The 15,556-nt window shown below is 37.6% G+C and overlaps 1 protein-coding gene across 1 annotated transcript in view; it reads right to left on the reverse strand.

Annotated features, from left to right (window-relative positions):
• The window catches only part of ncam1a (neural cell adhesion molecule 1a), a 473,099-nt gene that overhangs the window by 88,410 nt on the left and 369,133 nt on the right, over nt 1-15,556 (reverse strand). Inside the window, exon 9 of the mRNA XM_038290373.1 lies at nt 2,022-2,172. Coding sequence (XP_038146301.1) covers nt 2,022-2,172 — 151 coding nt within the window. The remainder of the gene's footprint in view (nt 1-2,021; nt 2,173-15,556) is intronic.

Consider the following 15,556-nt stretch of genomic DNA (forward strand, 5'->3'; position numbering starts at 1 on the left):
CGTGACCACGAAACCGTGAACCGAACCGTGGATTTTGTGAACTGTTCCACCCTTAATATATATATATATATATATACACTATATTGCCAAAAGTATTTGCTCACCCATCCAAATTATTGGAATCAGGTGTTCCAATCACTTCCATGGCCACAGGTGTATAAATTCAAGCACCTAGGCATGCAGACTGTTTTTACAAACATTTGTGAAAGAATGGGTCGCTCTCAGGAGCTCAGTGAATTCCAGCGTGGAACTGTGATAGGATGCCACCTGTGCAACAAATCCAGTCGTGAAATTTCCTCGCTCCTAAATATTCCACAGTCAACTGTCAGCTGTATTATAAGAAAATGGAAGTGTTTGGGAACGACAGCAACTCAGCCACGAAGTGGTAGGCCACGTAAACTGACGGAGCGGGGTCAGCGGATGCTGACGCGCATAGTGCGAAGAGGTCGCCAACTTTCTGCAGAGTCAATCACTACAGACCTCCAAACATCATGTGGCCTTCAGATTAGCTCAAGAACAGTGCGCAGAGAGCTTCATGGAATGGGTTTCCATGGTCGAGCAGCTGCATCCAAGCCATACATCACCAAGTGCAATGCAAAGCGTCGGATGCGGTGGTGTAAAGCACGCCGCCACTGGACTCTAGAGCAGTGGAGACGCGTTCTCTGGAGTGACGAATCGCGCTTCTCCATCTGGCAATCTGATGGACGGGTCTGGGTTTGGCGGTTGCCAGGAGAACGGTACTTGTCTGACTGCATTGTGCCAAGTGTAAAGTTTGGTGGAGGGGGGATTATGGTGTGGGGTTGTTTTTCAGGAGCTGGGCTTGGCCCCTTAGTTCCAGTGAAAGGAACTCTGAATGCTTCAGCATACCAAGACATTTTGGACAATTCCATGCTCCCAACTTTGTGGGAACAGTTTGGAGCTGGCCCCTTCCTCTTCCAACATGACTGTGCACCAGTGCACAAAGCAAGGTCCATAAAGACATGGATGACAGAGTCTGGTGTGGATGAACTTGACTGGCCTGCACAGAGTCCTGACCTCAACCCGATAGAACACCTTTGGGATGAATTAGAGCGGAGACTGAGAGCCAGGCCTTCTCGTCCAACATCAGTGTGCGACCTCACAAATGCGCTTCTGGAAGAATGGTCAAAAATTCCCATAAACACACTCCTAAACCTTGTGGACAGCCTTCCCAGAAGAGTTGAAGCTGTTCTAGCTGCAAAGGGTGGACCGACGTCATATTGAACCCTATGGATTAGGAACGGGATGTCACTTAAGCTCATATGTGAGTCAAGGCAGGTGAGCAAATACTTTTGGCAATATAGTGTATATGTATAACGGGTTTTAGAAGATGTAGATTAAATCCTACTAAAATATGTTTTATAATTATTTGTGATGAGTGGTTTTTGGCGCCCCCTACTGGTTGGCCTATAAATACTGGGGAACAGCTGACAATTCCACAGAAGCTGTTTGGCCCCCAGCTATGGTGAGTGCTCCGGTCTGGCCATCTTCTTTGTAGAGTTGGAGTTGGGTATCCGAGGGATTACTGGACTTTTTATTGCATTACAGCTGTTGGTGAACCAGAGGGGAGGCTAACCAGAGTATTTGTTTTTCTCTACCATTCTTTACAGTAAATCTTTTTTTTTTAAACCCAACTGTCTGGCATCCGATCAGTGCGTGACGGGATGGCTAACAGAAGAGCTGTGACATATATATATACGTATATATATATGTGTGTGTGTATATATATACATATATATTTAAATACGTATACATATGTACATATATACATACATATATACATATATATATATATATATATATATATATATATATATATATATATATATATATATATATATATATATATATATATATATATATATTTAAAACATGGGTTGGGGTAGGTGTTGCGGCATGAGAGAACATGTAAAATAACTAAAAACAATCACATAGAATAAGTCCTGAACTATCTTTTTGTCCATATATGGGCTGAAAGGCAGAGGCCAAGTTGAGTGACTTACAGCGCACTTCGAGGAACACTTCCTGGTTGTCTTCACCAATTGAGTTGCTGGCAACGCAAAGATAATGACCAGCATCCGTGTACTGGACATTCTTCAGGGTGAGGGAGGATACCCGTGCGTGGCTTCGCACCACAACGTTCCTATCAAGGCTCTATAGAAAAACACACAAAAAAAAATTAAACACACATATAAACAGAGGCCTGCAGTAAAAACAAGACACCATCAACAAGATAAGGAGGGTAAAAACAAGGCTGGTTGGTTTAGTTGTGCAAAAAGGCAAAAAATGTGAAAAAGTGTAAGTAACTGGACCAGCATTTTATTGATGTTACTGATGTTAGATGCATTAATTATTATGTTATTACAACTTGAACAACACCACAAATGGATAATATAGTAGTTAGTCCTTTCACTGTTGAGTTTATCACAATAATTAGTTAAGCTTTACCAGTTTCTAAAACTAAGGATGCACAAAAGCTTACACCACGGATTGCAACATTTCAGTAAGTAGGTAAAGTAGAAATGATCGTAGAAAAGTTAAATACAGTCCAAAGACCCAACACCTGCACAAAATAATTTTAAAAATTTAGAATTTTCAGTGAATGTATTTTTACTGCAATCTAAAGTTATATAGAATTTTTGTCTTTTAGAAGAACTTCAGCGATACATATCCTCAAATCCAATTCTTTATGTGTAGCTTGGGTTTAAGGTACTGCACTGTATTCTGTCTGCACCCGCAAGATCCTATAAGTAAATAACTCATAGCTTCAACTGGAAGTCAGTCTGTGTAAAAAGGAAAAACGGTAAGCTCTTCATTTTGATTGGCATCATTACTTGTTTGGAGGCTGTTTTGGGGTTTTAAAAGCAGTATACTTACAGCTGTAGAAGCATAAAAACAATAAAGGAAATTAGCCTGTAAATGCGCGATTTTATTTTCAGCAGAGGATAATTTTTAATGGACCTACTGCTCTGCTTTTTCTTACTCCAAAGGGTTTCTGCACAGGTGTGCAACCAGCAACCAAGTACACTAAAAGTATTCATCTCGTTTTTATAATGAAGCTATGCACCTGGCCTGATCCTTGATCTTTGCTTTACATTATACTGGCTTTTGACAGCCTCCTTTTCCTCTTTCTTTCCATGCCATCTGCAGTAGACATAAACATTGTAGGATTCATTCATTTGAATTACAGCAGCCAGTGGGGATCAGACATGCAAAAGGTCCAATATAAAACAAATAATAATGATATGGCTATAAAATAACTTGAGCAGTAAAGGCTTTTCTTCCCACACAGACCAGCAGAGGACATACATCTACCTTCCAGCTTCCACTGTGTTTTATTAATAATTCAAGCATGCTCTGTGCTTCAGGTGTTATGCATTATATTTATTTACCCATATTTTTTCAGTTCCAGAAATACAGCATGAGCGGTTATGTTTTACAGAAAGATGTGATGCACATGTGTTGAAAATGTTTTGCTGTTTACTACAAGATGCAGAGGAGTGTCCTGAAACATTTTAAAAGGGCAGCATTAATCTTGTCTAACTGCAACCATGCAGCCTGTTTGAATGCAAACAGAGAAAGGTTAATGGAGAATAATACTTTAATGAGACAGCAGAAACAGGAGCGAACGGGCAGACCTTTAAAAACGATTAATTCATCAGCCCCGACAATAAAGGATGTGAATCTATCAGCTTGATTTCACATCAAATTGATTTTAATGCTGAACTTGAAAGAGATGGGACGGCAAGAAATTTTTAATATGAGCACCTTGTTTTTTTAAAGATGCATAACAGCTATAATGAAAAGTACATAATATAAAAACTTCATAAACATGTCCCATTTTTAAGAAGTATTACAGTAAAGGAAACAAAGGTGGATAAAACCCTGAAACGTGTACAAATATTTAAAAAAAATTCTACTTTCTAGCTTTAGCTCATGCATCTTTTCAGTATTTATAGATATTGTTTCTGGATTGATTTGCTCATCCCATTTGGGAACAAAGAGCCAGTCTTCTTCCTGAAGGGTGTAATGGATGGAAACACCTATGCTTATCATATTTATGTAAACTGTTAATGGAGGTGGTACATTTATGTTTTTGGAAGCTCAACCAAAAGTTAAACCAGAGTTGTAGAGGTTGAAATCTTGATTTTCTTTATAACATAAATTTAGATGTCAGACCAGGAAGCAATTTTTTTTCCCCCAAGGGGTTGCCATAATTAATATTTCTATTTTCAAATCTGTTTATTTGTATACCAATTTAATACTACTTCACCACACATGTCACATCAAGGCTGTTTGCAGAGACAATTCAATCAGATCATCCAGACAGATTGCCAAATGTTCATAGGATTTTCCAAGTCTGGATAAATATTTGTTCTCTTATTATTCTGGTAATTTTTCAAAAGCAAATTAACTGAGAAATCCTATCAGACAAAGAATACCTTCAACTTTAAGAAAATGATTAATGATCATCTGAGTTTAATAGTTAATTTTATCGCTCACTTTATTCTGAGCATTTTAATTCACAGCTAAAACAATATAAAAAGAGAAAATGTTCAACGGAATTTCTACGGTCAAAGTGTTTCTCCTTAAAACAGGTTTTTCAAATCGATTTATTTTTTATACTTATGAATAATCCTTATTTTCCCTTTATTATTCCCCTGCATTTCTTACATTTTCTACTTTTTTCATTGTGTAAAGCAACGTGATTGGTGTGGTTACTAAGATGTTTTATACAATTAAAACCAGCCTAATTCTTGCTTATGACTGAAAGAAGTTTTAACACAATATAAAATGCGAAGAAATCCTTTTTAACATAAACTCATAGCATCCCTAAAGTAAAGCACAATTTAAAAAGTTTAATTTCTTTCTTTAACCTTTAGCCATGTTGTAAATTATGGAGGAATCACTACTTCCTTATAATCCTTGTATAATTAACTTCAAAATAAAAGTTTCTGTTTACTTCAGATATCCAGAATATTACTAAATGTTCACTAGGAAGGATAGAATTAAGAATTGGATTCATTTGGAAAATAATATGCCGATATGATGGATATCTTTTTTAAAAGATAACTTTTATTTCCAACATAAATGGAGCACAGAAAGAAGAAATCCTTAAAGCTACAGTGTGTAATTTTCAGCAACATCTAGTGTCCAGACTGCAGACCGCAGCAACATGAACATCTCCCCCCCACCGCTTCTCCCCCCCAACAGTACGGCGAGCGTTACGGGACAAAATGTCTTCCACGACATCCGCATCACCTACCTTCTCAAGTGATGAGGTTTGTTTACATAGATAATTTTAATACTGCCATCAATTGTTCAGTACCGTCTCAGTTCATCTATCTCAACTTGCCGTAGTTACTTTCGAGCGTAATGGGCGATCTCGCAATCGCTAGTTTGTTGGCTCTGCGCTGCCGTAGCGCAAAGATGTCTGCCTCCATGGCTGCGAGACCCGCTCCTATGTAATTATAAATAACGAATTCTAAGGCAACGCAAATATTAAGGTTAAGAGGCTGAGCTCGTAGATGATGATAAATAACATAGTTATGTATAATATATTACATTTCTGACTGTATATCCCTGTAATTATTACACACTGTAGCTTTAAGATAAAATGTTGAAACTTTATTTAAGCAGTTAAAGGTGATTTATTCTCCCCAACCTTTTGCTTTGTACTCCTGGACAGCTGACTAACAGAGCGGTCCCACACTAAAAGACTCAATTAAAGTCTCAAAAATCATAGGTAGTCAAGGTGTGAAACTAAAGGAGTCTGTCGTTTATAAATATAAATAGGGCCTTAACTTAGCAGCAGTCTGTCTCCTTCAGTGAGAGACTGTTGAGCCCTAAATGCACCAGGGAGCGTTATCACAGATCCTTCCTCCCAGCAGCTGTATGACTTTATAACCATCACTGTTCCCAGCAACCTCGATAGTTTGTTACATTCATGCTTATTTTTGGACAGTTTCTGTTTTAGTCAGTTAAATAACTTGCTGCTGTCATTTTGCACATCTCGGATGTTGCTGCTATTTTCAAATATCAATTGCTGTAAAAATGTCCACAGCTGTATATTGGTCATTTATTCTGCAGGTGCACAGTATTAACACATTTGTGTGACCACTTTTACTATAATCTTTTTGCTGCTGTAAAACCAGAATTTACCCATTCTGGATCAATCAATAAAGGGATTTTATATTCTTTAATATTCTATTCTATATTGAAGCATAGCTATCAGCGGTGAAAATGACTGATCTTCTCTATTTCAAGCAGAAGCAAGTAGACCATGTAATACTTTTGTTTTTATTTTTTCCATGAGCTTTTAGTTTTTTTCAAAGACAATTTTCAAAGACAATTTTTACTTGACCATTGCCAAAATATCTCAGGTCCCGTTCTCCCCTTTGCCAGAAAACTAAACACATTTAAATCGATTAGCTCACAAACCTGGAATATTAGAACTTAGAAAAAAAGTAAAAAAAAGTTATAGTATAACATCTGCTTTAAAAACAGTCTAATGAACTAAAACATTATGCACTAAAACAATACAGGTTAAGTTTTCAACTAGATTCATATTTAAATCCTTTCATTTTAAAGGACTTTGTAAGAGCTACTGCAAATTCTATGTGATGTTTTTTGAGGTTCTTCTTAGAGCCCTCATTTGGTCCAGTAAAATTCATAATAAATATATCATGGTTATTTGACCTTTTCTAATTTTGATGAAAGATCACTTGAACACTCCATTCAACAGATATAACCCAGTGTCTTCTACAAACAGATTATTATTGATCAAATCGTTCTTCTGTTTAAAGGTCAACCTTCTTTGCTTCCTTAAATGCACAACTTGGACGAATTGCACTGCAGTCATGGGTTCAATCATACTTTAGATGGACCATTTGACCTGGTATACCAGCATTAATCCACAGCATGAGAGGAAAATTAGTTTATCTGAAAAGTTTTACAGTTTAAACACATCTCTGATATCCCTAAATGAGAACCTTTGCAACCACATGTCTTTGGCAAAGAGCTATTAAAAAAACAAAAGCTGTGTGCACTTTAATCTCACCATAAATGCATCAGTTCTTTTTCAGGCCTTACATAGAACATTAGCAAAGAAACGGCAGCATTAACAAAAAACCTTTTTTTTTGTTTTGTAGTTCTTGTAGTTCTTCAGTTTTCCAGAAAAAAAAAAATTTGTACCGTATTTTCGCGACTATAAGGCGCATATAAACGTCTTTTTTTTCCCTAAAAATGTGCGGCGCACCCTATGTGTGTTGTTACTGCGGACGTTGTTGAGTCCGCCATGAGAACGTTAAAGGGGGAAGTGTGGGCGTGGATTGGCTGCCCGCAAATAGACAGAAACTGTCGCCTATGGTGATTTTTAAGACAAAGACTTTGCCTAAAGAGACTTTTCCAGCTGGAGTCATTATTAAGGCAAATGAAAAGGGCTGGATGGATGAGAAGATGATGAAAGAGTGGCTGAGGGAAGTGTATGTGAGGAGACCAGGTGGTTTTTTCCACGCATCACCATCGCTGTTAATCTGTGACTCCATGCGTGCCCATCTCACAGCCGATGTGAAAAACATGGTGAAACAAATGAATGCTGTGCTTGCTGTTATTCCGGGAGGTCTGACAAAGGAGCTTCAACCGCTCGACATCGGTGTGAACCGGCCGTTCAAAGTAAGGCTGCGAGCGGCGTGGGAGCGATGGATGACCGACAGAGACCACAGTTTCACGAAAAGTGGAAGGCAGCGCCGGGCAAGTTACGCCACCGTTTGCGGATGGGTTGTTGATGCTTGGGCTAACGTGTCTGCTGGCTCTGTTGTTCCAGCTTTCGCAAAAGCCAGCATTATTTACGAGGAGCCGCCCGGCATGGAAAGTGACTGACAGCGAAGAAGGGGAAACTGGCATGTCTGATTTAGTGCAGCTGTTTAATTCAAAAACAGAGGATGATGACTTGATGGGTTTGATTAATACTTTGTAATAAATACACGAATAAAGCACAAACATACTCAGTTTTGCTCCCGCTCTATTTTTAAATACGCAGTAGAGGTATTTGAACATAGTAGAGGATATATACCGGTATATAAAACCCGCACCTTTTAGTACGGTGCGCCTTATGGTCGTGAAAATACGGTAGTTATTTCCCAGAAAGCTGTAGTCCTGATTTGACAAGCATTGACTTTGTGAGTGTCATGTAATAATGTTCAGAAGACTAAAGGCTGTCCAGATTCAGCATGGCAGTTTGGAGCTCCGTTCCTACTCTGAAATGTTTTTATTGTTTACCCCACAAAAGGTGAAAGGATCGGAGCTCAAAAAAGGAGCCACATGATGTATTGGAATCATTTTCTCTTTAATCAACCTTCATGGATTGCCTATCAGCCTCACTTGTGTAGCTAATCAGCCTAAATAAGGCATACTGCATCATTTTAAGGTGTGGCATTTGCTGCTTCATGGCATATGTGGACCAGACATAGGCGGCATAAACAATACTCAGAAACAACAAAAACAATAAACTGACAAATAGTCTACAGCTTGCAGTTGTAATGTAAAAAAATTTGGAAAGGTTCCCAGATTTTTAATTTATTAATATAGTGCTGTTTGTATATAAATTTGAATTTGACGTCAGCTGCATCCGAATGTCCGCCCTAATCACCATATAGGGCACTATAGACTGGTAACGTCATTTTAGATGAGTAGTGGACTCGAAAATTTCCCACAATGCACCTTGAAAAGTAGTTATCATCCATGCTTACAGGACGAGCAGATATATCCCAGAATGCTTGGCCCTTAGAGCTGGCCTTACAAAGTATTATGAGACTTGCTGTCACAGCGGTCCGCTGTAACCATAGGCAACTAATAAAAAACATGGCGCAGGCATTATGCAGTGGTGCAGGAGTTATGTGACCAACAGGAAGCAAAAATCATCTGTCTGAACGGTCATTAACTGAGTTCACTATAACGTCCACTATATAGTCCCCGCTCTATATAGTGATTGATGGATTTAGGGGTTAGGGCGGACGTTTCGGGCAAAGCATTATTCTGATGCGATTGCACTGAGAAGTGTTGAACTGATAAGAACCCAGAAAATATTGTTTCGGATTTATTCATCCTAAACTTTGAGGAGACTTTTAGACATCGTCTGGGCTGACTGTAGGATGGTTTTGCAGCTGATTGTTCTTATCGTTATCTACCCTCACTTGTGTCTGATAGGAACCGTCCTGCACCTGGCAGCTATCAACTCTATCATAATCATTACTGGTCTGGATCTTTATCTAATCAACCCAAATGATGGGAGTTTAGCTGTTTCATCTATCTGTAGAAAAGACCGTTTAACTCATCTATAGGAATAAGAAAACATTCGCAATTGTTATCAGATCATTTAAAAGCTATGTGTTTCATTTTTACGTGTGTTTATCTAACCTTACAAAAATAACTATTAGAGAAATGATAAATAAGCTAAAATGGGAATAAAAGACTTCTAAAGCATCTAAAGTAGATGGTCCAAAGCTACTATACATTCAGGACAAAGAAATAAAATGTCCTTTGAAGTCAAAAAGCTCACTTTAGCAGCAAAAACATGAAAATTAATATCTTTTCCCGGGAAAAGGTGATATGTCTTCATAAACTCTAGCTATTCTGGTCATGTTTCTTAATGGCTACAAGGTTACACTAAGAGTGAAAAATCTTTACAAAATAAATTAAGTTATTCTGCATTAAATGTACATTTAGCCTGCAGATCCATAAACCTGCTCCCAGGAAATTTTTACCGAGGTGACTCCTTAATGGTCAGACTCTGGTATTGCTCTGTGTCAAACAAAAACCTCATTTTTAATAATCTAAGAATCCTTCACAAAATGAAGCAGTTAGGCCAAACGATTCTGAATGTGGTGTTTCTTAGTGAAAACAGTCGTCTTAGAAAAAATAGATGCCGCTATCAGGATTAAAATGTAACAGAAAAAGAAACTGTTTCAGTAATTAAATCCAAAAACTGACACTTATCTTACAGAGATTTATTCCACACAAAGTGGCTTGATTCTGATTAATTATTATTTGTAATTTTTATAATTTTGGCTTAGAACAAATTAAAATTAAAGTTCGGTTTCTTTGATAATTTGACTAATACAAAATACTTTGTTTCAGTAATATTGTGCAGTAGCAATATTATGGTGTAGACATGCATCGGCCCCTCTCCTGTGGAACCAACTACCAGTTTTAGTCCGTGAGGCAGACACCCTGTCTACTTTTAAGGCTAGGCTTAAAACTTTCCTTTTTGATAAAGCTTATAGTTAGAGTGGCTCAGGTTATCCGGAGCTATCTCTATAGTTATGCCGCTATAGGTTTAGACTGCTTTGTTTATAGATGTTCGAGCTCTGCCTGTTTTTTCAGTGTAGTCCTGTTTCTCTGACTGACAGGCTGGATGTGCTCTCTTCATTCTCTGACATGGGAGCTGGCTCAGAGCTCGTCTGCCTGGCTGTGTGCACTGGAAAAAAACAAAATCTAGATAAGTAATTTCTTCTTAAAATTAGTGCATTTGTTCTTGAATTGAGGAGATAAAAGAGATATTTTGCCAATGGAACAAGGCAATTTACATTTAAAATAAGAAAATACAATTGCATTGTCGTATTTCAAGTGTATATAATCTAATTATCTTATTTAAAGAGTAAAAATACTAATTCCATTGGCAAATCATCTTATTTATCTACTCAAATTAAGGGTAAATACACTTAATTTAAGACATTTTTAGATTGTTTTTGCAGTGTGTTTCCTGGACGGGGCCGCCTGTGGAGCTGGTTGACAGTTGCCTTTTGTATCTATGCTTCTTTTTCTATGTCTGCTTCTGTCTCCTTGAATCCCAGTCGGCCTCAGCAGATGGCCGCTCACACTAAGCCTGGTTCTGCTGGAGGTTTCTTCTTGTTACAAGGGAGTTTTTCCTCTCTACTGTCGCTACAAGCATGCTTGGTGTGAGGGATTGCCTTCGAGTCAATGAGTCGATACAATCAAATGGCTTTCCTTGGATAGAAATCTCTCAATCAATTTGATTGTATGATCTGGCTTAATTATAAAGTGCCTTGAGATGACATGTGTTGTGAATTGGCGCTATATCAATAAACTGAATTAAACTGAAATTGGGAAAATTTCTTAAGTGCCGTCCTGCCTGCCCTCCTCAAGTAAGAGCAAACTGTCGAAGGACATCATGCCAAATAACTAGTCAGTGATAAATCCAGGCATTAAATGGAAAGCTGGGTGGAAGGAAAATGTGTGGGAGAGTTGTAAAAAGTGGGAATCAAACGAATACCTGCACTCATAAACAGAAAAAAAAAAAGAGAGCTGCTTGTGGTCCAGTGTCATGTTTGCACATTTAGAGATTATTTTGTTGACTATGTTTGATGCTGATGTTGGTCCATAATAAGGTAGCTATCTATTGGGACATTTTAGAGCCCTTCATGCGTCCTTCTGCTAAACATTTTTATTTATTTTTTTTACAGAGATGTTAATTTAATTTACCAACAGGATTTGGTACCTGTCTACACGTCCAAAGGTATCAATGCCTGCATAAATCACCATGGTAGGTTCTGTACTGATTGGCAAACTGGCCTGAATAAAGATGCTTTTTTTTTTTTTTTTAGAAAAAGATAAGACACCGCGGAGGCAAAAATGCAGAATGCATAGAGGCTGCTTCTAAAAAACCTCGGCTTCCATAACATTTGATAAGAACCACAGGCTGAGCTCCTCTATGCCACGCTGCACTACTGCAGTGATTCATGTAAAAAGAGGCCCAACCAAGTACTGTAGGCAGACACTATTCATTTCCCTGGAAATTACTATTCTGCTGGCCAACATATTTGTATCAACATAATTTCTAATTAGGATAATGTAATACTGCAACTTTTTGAGAACATGTGTTTTTAAATTGCTGTTAGCCAGAAATATCAAAACGACCACAATCAACTGGCTGATATATTTTACACCTAATAGTTCCACTGTGTGAACTATTTAAGTGCAAAGAATTAAAGTTTAGGTTATATACTATGTCACTGAGGTACACCAGTATTTTTTGGTTATATGAGTGCATATGTTAGTGGGTGTCAGTTTGATTTAAGTCTTCTGTTGGGTCTGTGGCGGACCAAGAGACTGCATGTCTTCTACTTAAGCCTCACTGCTTTTTAACTTGCAACTATTTGTAAAATTAACCCTTTTCCTCAATTTTAAATCTAAAACAATCCAGTTTGAATGTTGTGCTTTTAAAAAGCAATAATATCATATAAAAATTACGTAATTTTTCGAACAAAAGTATCTCAAAACTTGGAGAAGAAAAACTAAAAATGGTATATAGACCTCCAGGGAAACGGGAGACATTCTTCTCATCTGGATGAACTGACCCAGAGATATGACAGCAGCGAGTTCCCAGGTGACTGAAAGAGTCATCCAACTGTGCAGTTAAAGCCAAACATGCAGGCCCCTGGCCCCCAATGGGTGGATGCACCATTTGCAATCACTGTGCTAGGATTTGTGCGAGTTAGACCAAAAGCTTGCTCAGGGCAGAGCAAACTGTGCCTTTTTTCATTTCACAAAAAGGATTTCGAGGAGCAAGAACCACCAGACCCTGGAGTAGAAATAGCAGCAGGGCCACAAAGAAAATAACTAAAATTACTTTCAGATTGCTTCTTGATCACAAGATCAGATCAAAGGACAACAAAAAGCAACAAGAAGTAAAAGAGTAAATCTAAAGTGTTTACTGGAACTAATTGGATTAAATTGACTGCACTATGTGTCTAATGACCTACACATTATGCGTATAGTTCAAGTCTAAATCATACTAAAAGCAGGCTAGATAACAACACCTCTGCAATGGAAATGGTAAAAAGGGAGGTCTACAGTGTAAGTTTGGGATATTAGTTGACTCAGGTTAGGATATTTTTAGCAATACCTCATATTTTTCTGGTCGTGTCCAAGATGCCTGGAAAGAAAGACAGAGGAAGCAAAGGCAGATACAGTGGGATGAATCAGCTTCTTAACAGGATTCACTGAGAGAGGGCAGAGTGGATTTTCTTTGTCTTTAATGCTTTAGCCCCAAAAACTCATGGGGGAAAATATCAAAATGGATCTTAACTGAAGGCTGTTGTACTACTGTTTATATAAGTTGTTTAAAATATAGCAGACTTAACTTACTACGGGTTGCAATACTGTGGAAAACTCCTGATTTTAAAACAGAAATGTAGTTGAAATAGCCTTAAAATAAGATTTATCCATGCTTTGTAAGGCTCATTAGAGTATAGGAACCCCCATAAAGATGTAAAAAGCATTCAAATATGTTTTTGGGCAGACTTGCTTAGCCTAAGATGCTGCTGTTCTCCAACAGCGAACCTTTGTGATGTCCAAGTAGGAGTCCCACTGCGAGATAATCATGCCAATCTTCCCCTTCCAAGATGCCCTGATATTTTATTAACTAGGATGTTTAACCACTGATATTGAAACCCTGCTCTTGAGTTTATTTTTCAGAAAAACATTTTTCTCAACAGTCACCATCTTTGTTAAGCTGTGTTCTCCTTTCCTGATTCACACCCCCCCCCCAGCAGAAGAAAAGCCTCTTTCACTAGCTGTGCTTAATGCAGGGATGGCGAGAACATTACATGCTATCAGTGCTTGGTTTGGGAATATTTGCATGATCTTTACACCACAGTAAACATCCAAATTATCCTCCTTTGGTGTTTTCAAATCAGACTAAGCTGCCTCATTTGCATGCTTGAAAAATACTTGGAAGAGTTAATTCATACATAATAAACTATAAATAATAATTTGCATTCAAGCAAAAATGTTTTATTGTATCCACCTGCCTTTTGTTTATACATACCCATTTTTTTACCCAAAGCTGAACATTGTTACCTTTAAAACATTGCAAACTTGAATTCATATTCATAATTGTGTGCATCTTGAGCGGTTCGGTGAGATCTCCTGTTTGATGGCGAAATCTTCTGAGTGGAATCTGTGCATGTATGGTCTGCTGTTCTTGTGTGGCTGGAGAAAAACTCAATATCTGACCAAAACTGTTCAATCACTGATTTATTATATTGTCACTGGTCCGTGTAAGGCTCATTTATAGAACATAGAAGTAAAATTTGATGTTCTAAATTTAGGACATATTTCAATTTTTATTTGTTTGTTTTTAGGTAAGATTTGATTTAGACACACTTTGCAAATTGTTTAGGCTTCCAGAGCATTGCCAGGAAGTTCTCTTGTTTTGGAAAAATATGAGAAAAAAGGAGCAAGGGTGGAGCTACACGGTGGTTTTACCGTTGGTGTTGCAGACAAGCCGTCATAACGCGTGAAAACAGTCTCTTATCCTTTATTTCATAATGTGAAAATATAAGAAGGAAAACCAGAAACAGTGGGGGCTCTCCCAACAATTTTTACATCTTTGCATGTAAACCATCCTTAAACCACCTTCCATTCCAAGCTCCCCAGTGGTACTCTAAGATAACATCTTGATTTTTTCATCACAGTTCCAGTTGTTTCTTATGCTTTCATTATTGCCACTGCATTATTCACTAGTACTGTATGTAGTTACAGTAGCAGCCTTTCAAAATGGCCCTTTCCAGTCTAACGCTAGCCGAATAGCAGCCAACTTCCTACCACTGGAGTGACCCCCTACTTCTCCTGGGCGTGCAAATTATTTTACTCTGACTCCACGTTTCTCTTTAGATCTTAATGTCCACAAATCATGACAGAAAAAATATTTTAGTACAAAGATTGATGTTTAAAAAAGGAATTGTACGGGACCAGCCAAGGGCCCATCAAGGTAAGTGGAGAAGATTTGAATAGCTCCTACCTCCTTATTTCATGAAATATCTGCCATATATTTCTGTATGTCAAACATGCAATCAATTGTGGTTTGATTCGTTAAAACTGCAAACATTGCCTCAATTTCAAGAGCTTATTAGTTAGCTTCTAGAGGACCAACTTACCTTTTCCCAAACTCACTACAATTTAGTAACTGTCTAAATATCTTCACTTTTGAATCAGATTTGTCCCTTAAAATGACAATAATGAAGTATTACAAATTTTTAATGACACAAAAAAAAATTACTTACAAATTCCCATTTTCTGCTGAAGGTTTTAGTTTATACACAAAAAGATATGTCATGTATAAAAACTGCAAAACAAAATTTCAAACAACTTTCGAAAATAAAATAAAAACTTGGAAATCCTTTTATCCAAAATTTGGAATTTGGTGTGAAAACAATTGAAATGAACAGTGACAATTAGTGTACCTGTATGTAAGTTGAAATAAAACAATTTACTGTACCTGCCAAGCACTTAGTTTTTCCAGTATTAAACCTGCCACAAAACAAATGAAACTAAGTTCATTAAAACAGTGATCAGATACACCAGCTGTCACAAAGTTAAAGATTTTTTCCGTCAGATTAATAGATGTTAAAGTCACATCAGTGGAGCAGCAAACAGAGACTGAACTGTTTCAGCAAGAATGCTGAAGAGGATCTTATTTCCCTGACGCTGCATGAAACCTTCTCAGCTAGTTATT

This window comes from Cyprinodon tularosa, unplaced genomic scaffold (genome assembly GCF_016077235.1).
Source record: "Cyprinodon tularosa strain WSP-4 unplaced genomic scaffold, ASM1607723v1 ctg28, whole genome shotgun sequence".
Classification (NCBI taxonomy): domain Eukaryota; kingdom Metazoa; phylum Chordata; class Actinopteri; order Cyprinodontiformes; family Cyprinodontidae; genus Cyprinodon; species Cyprinodon tularosa.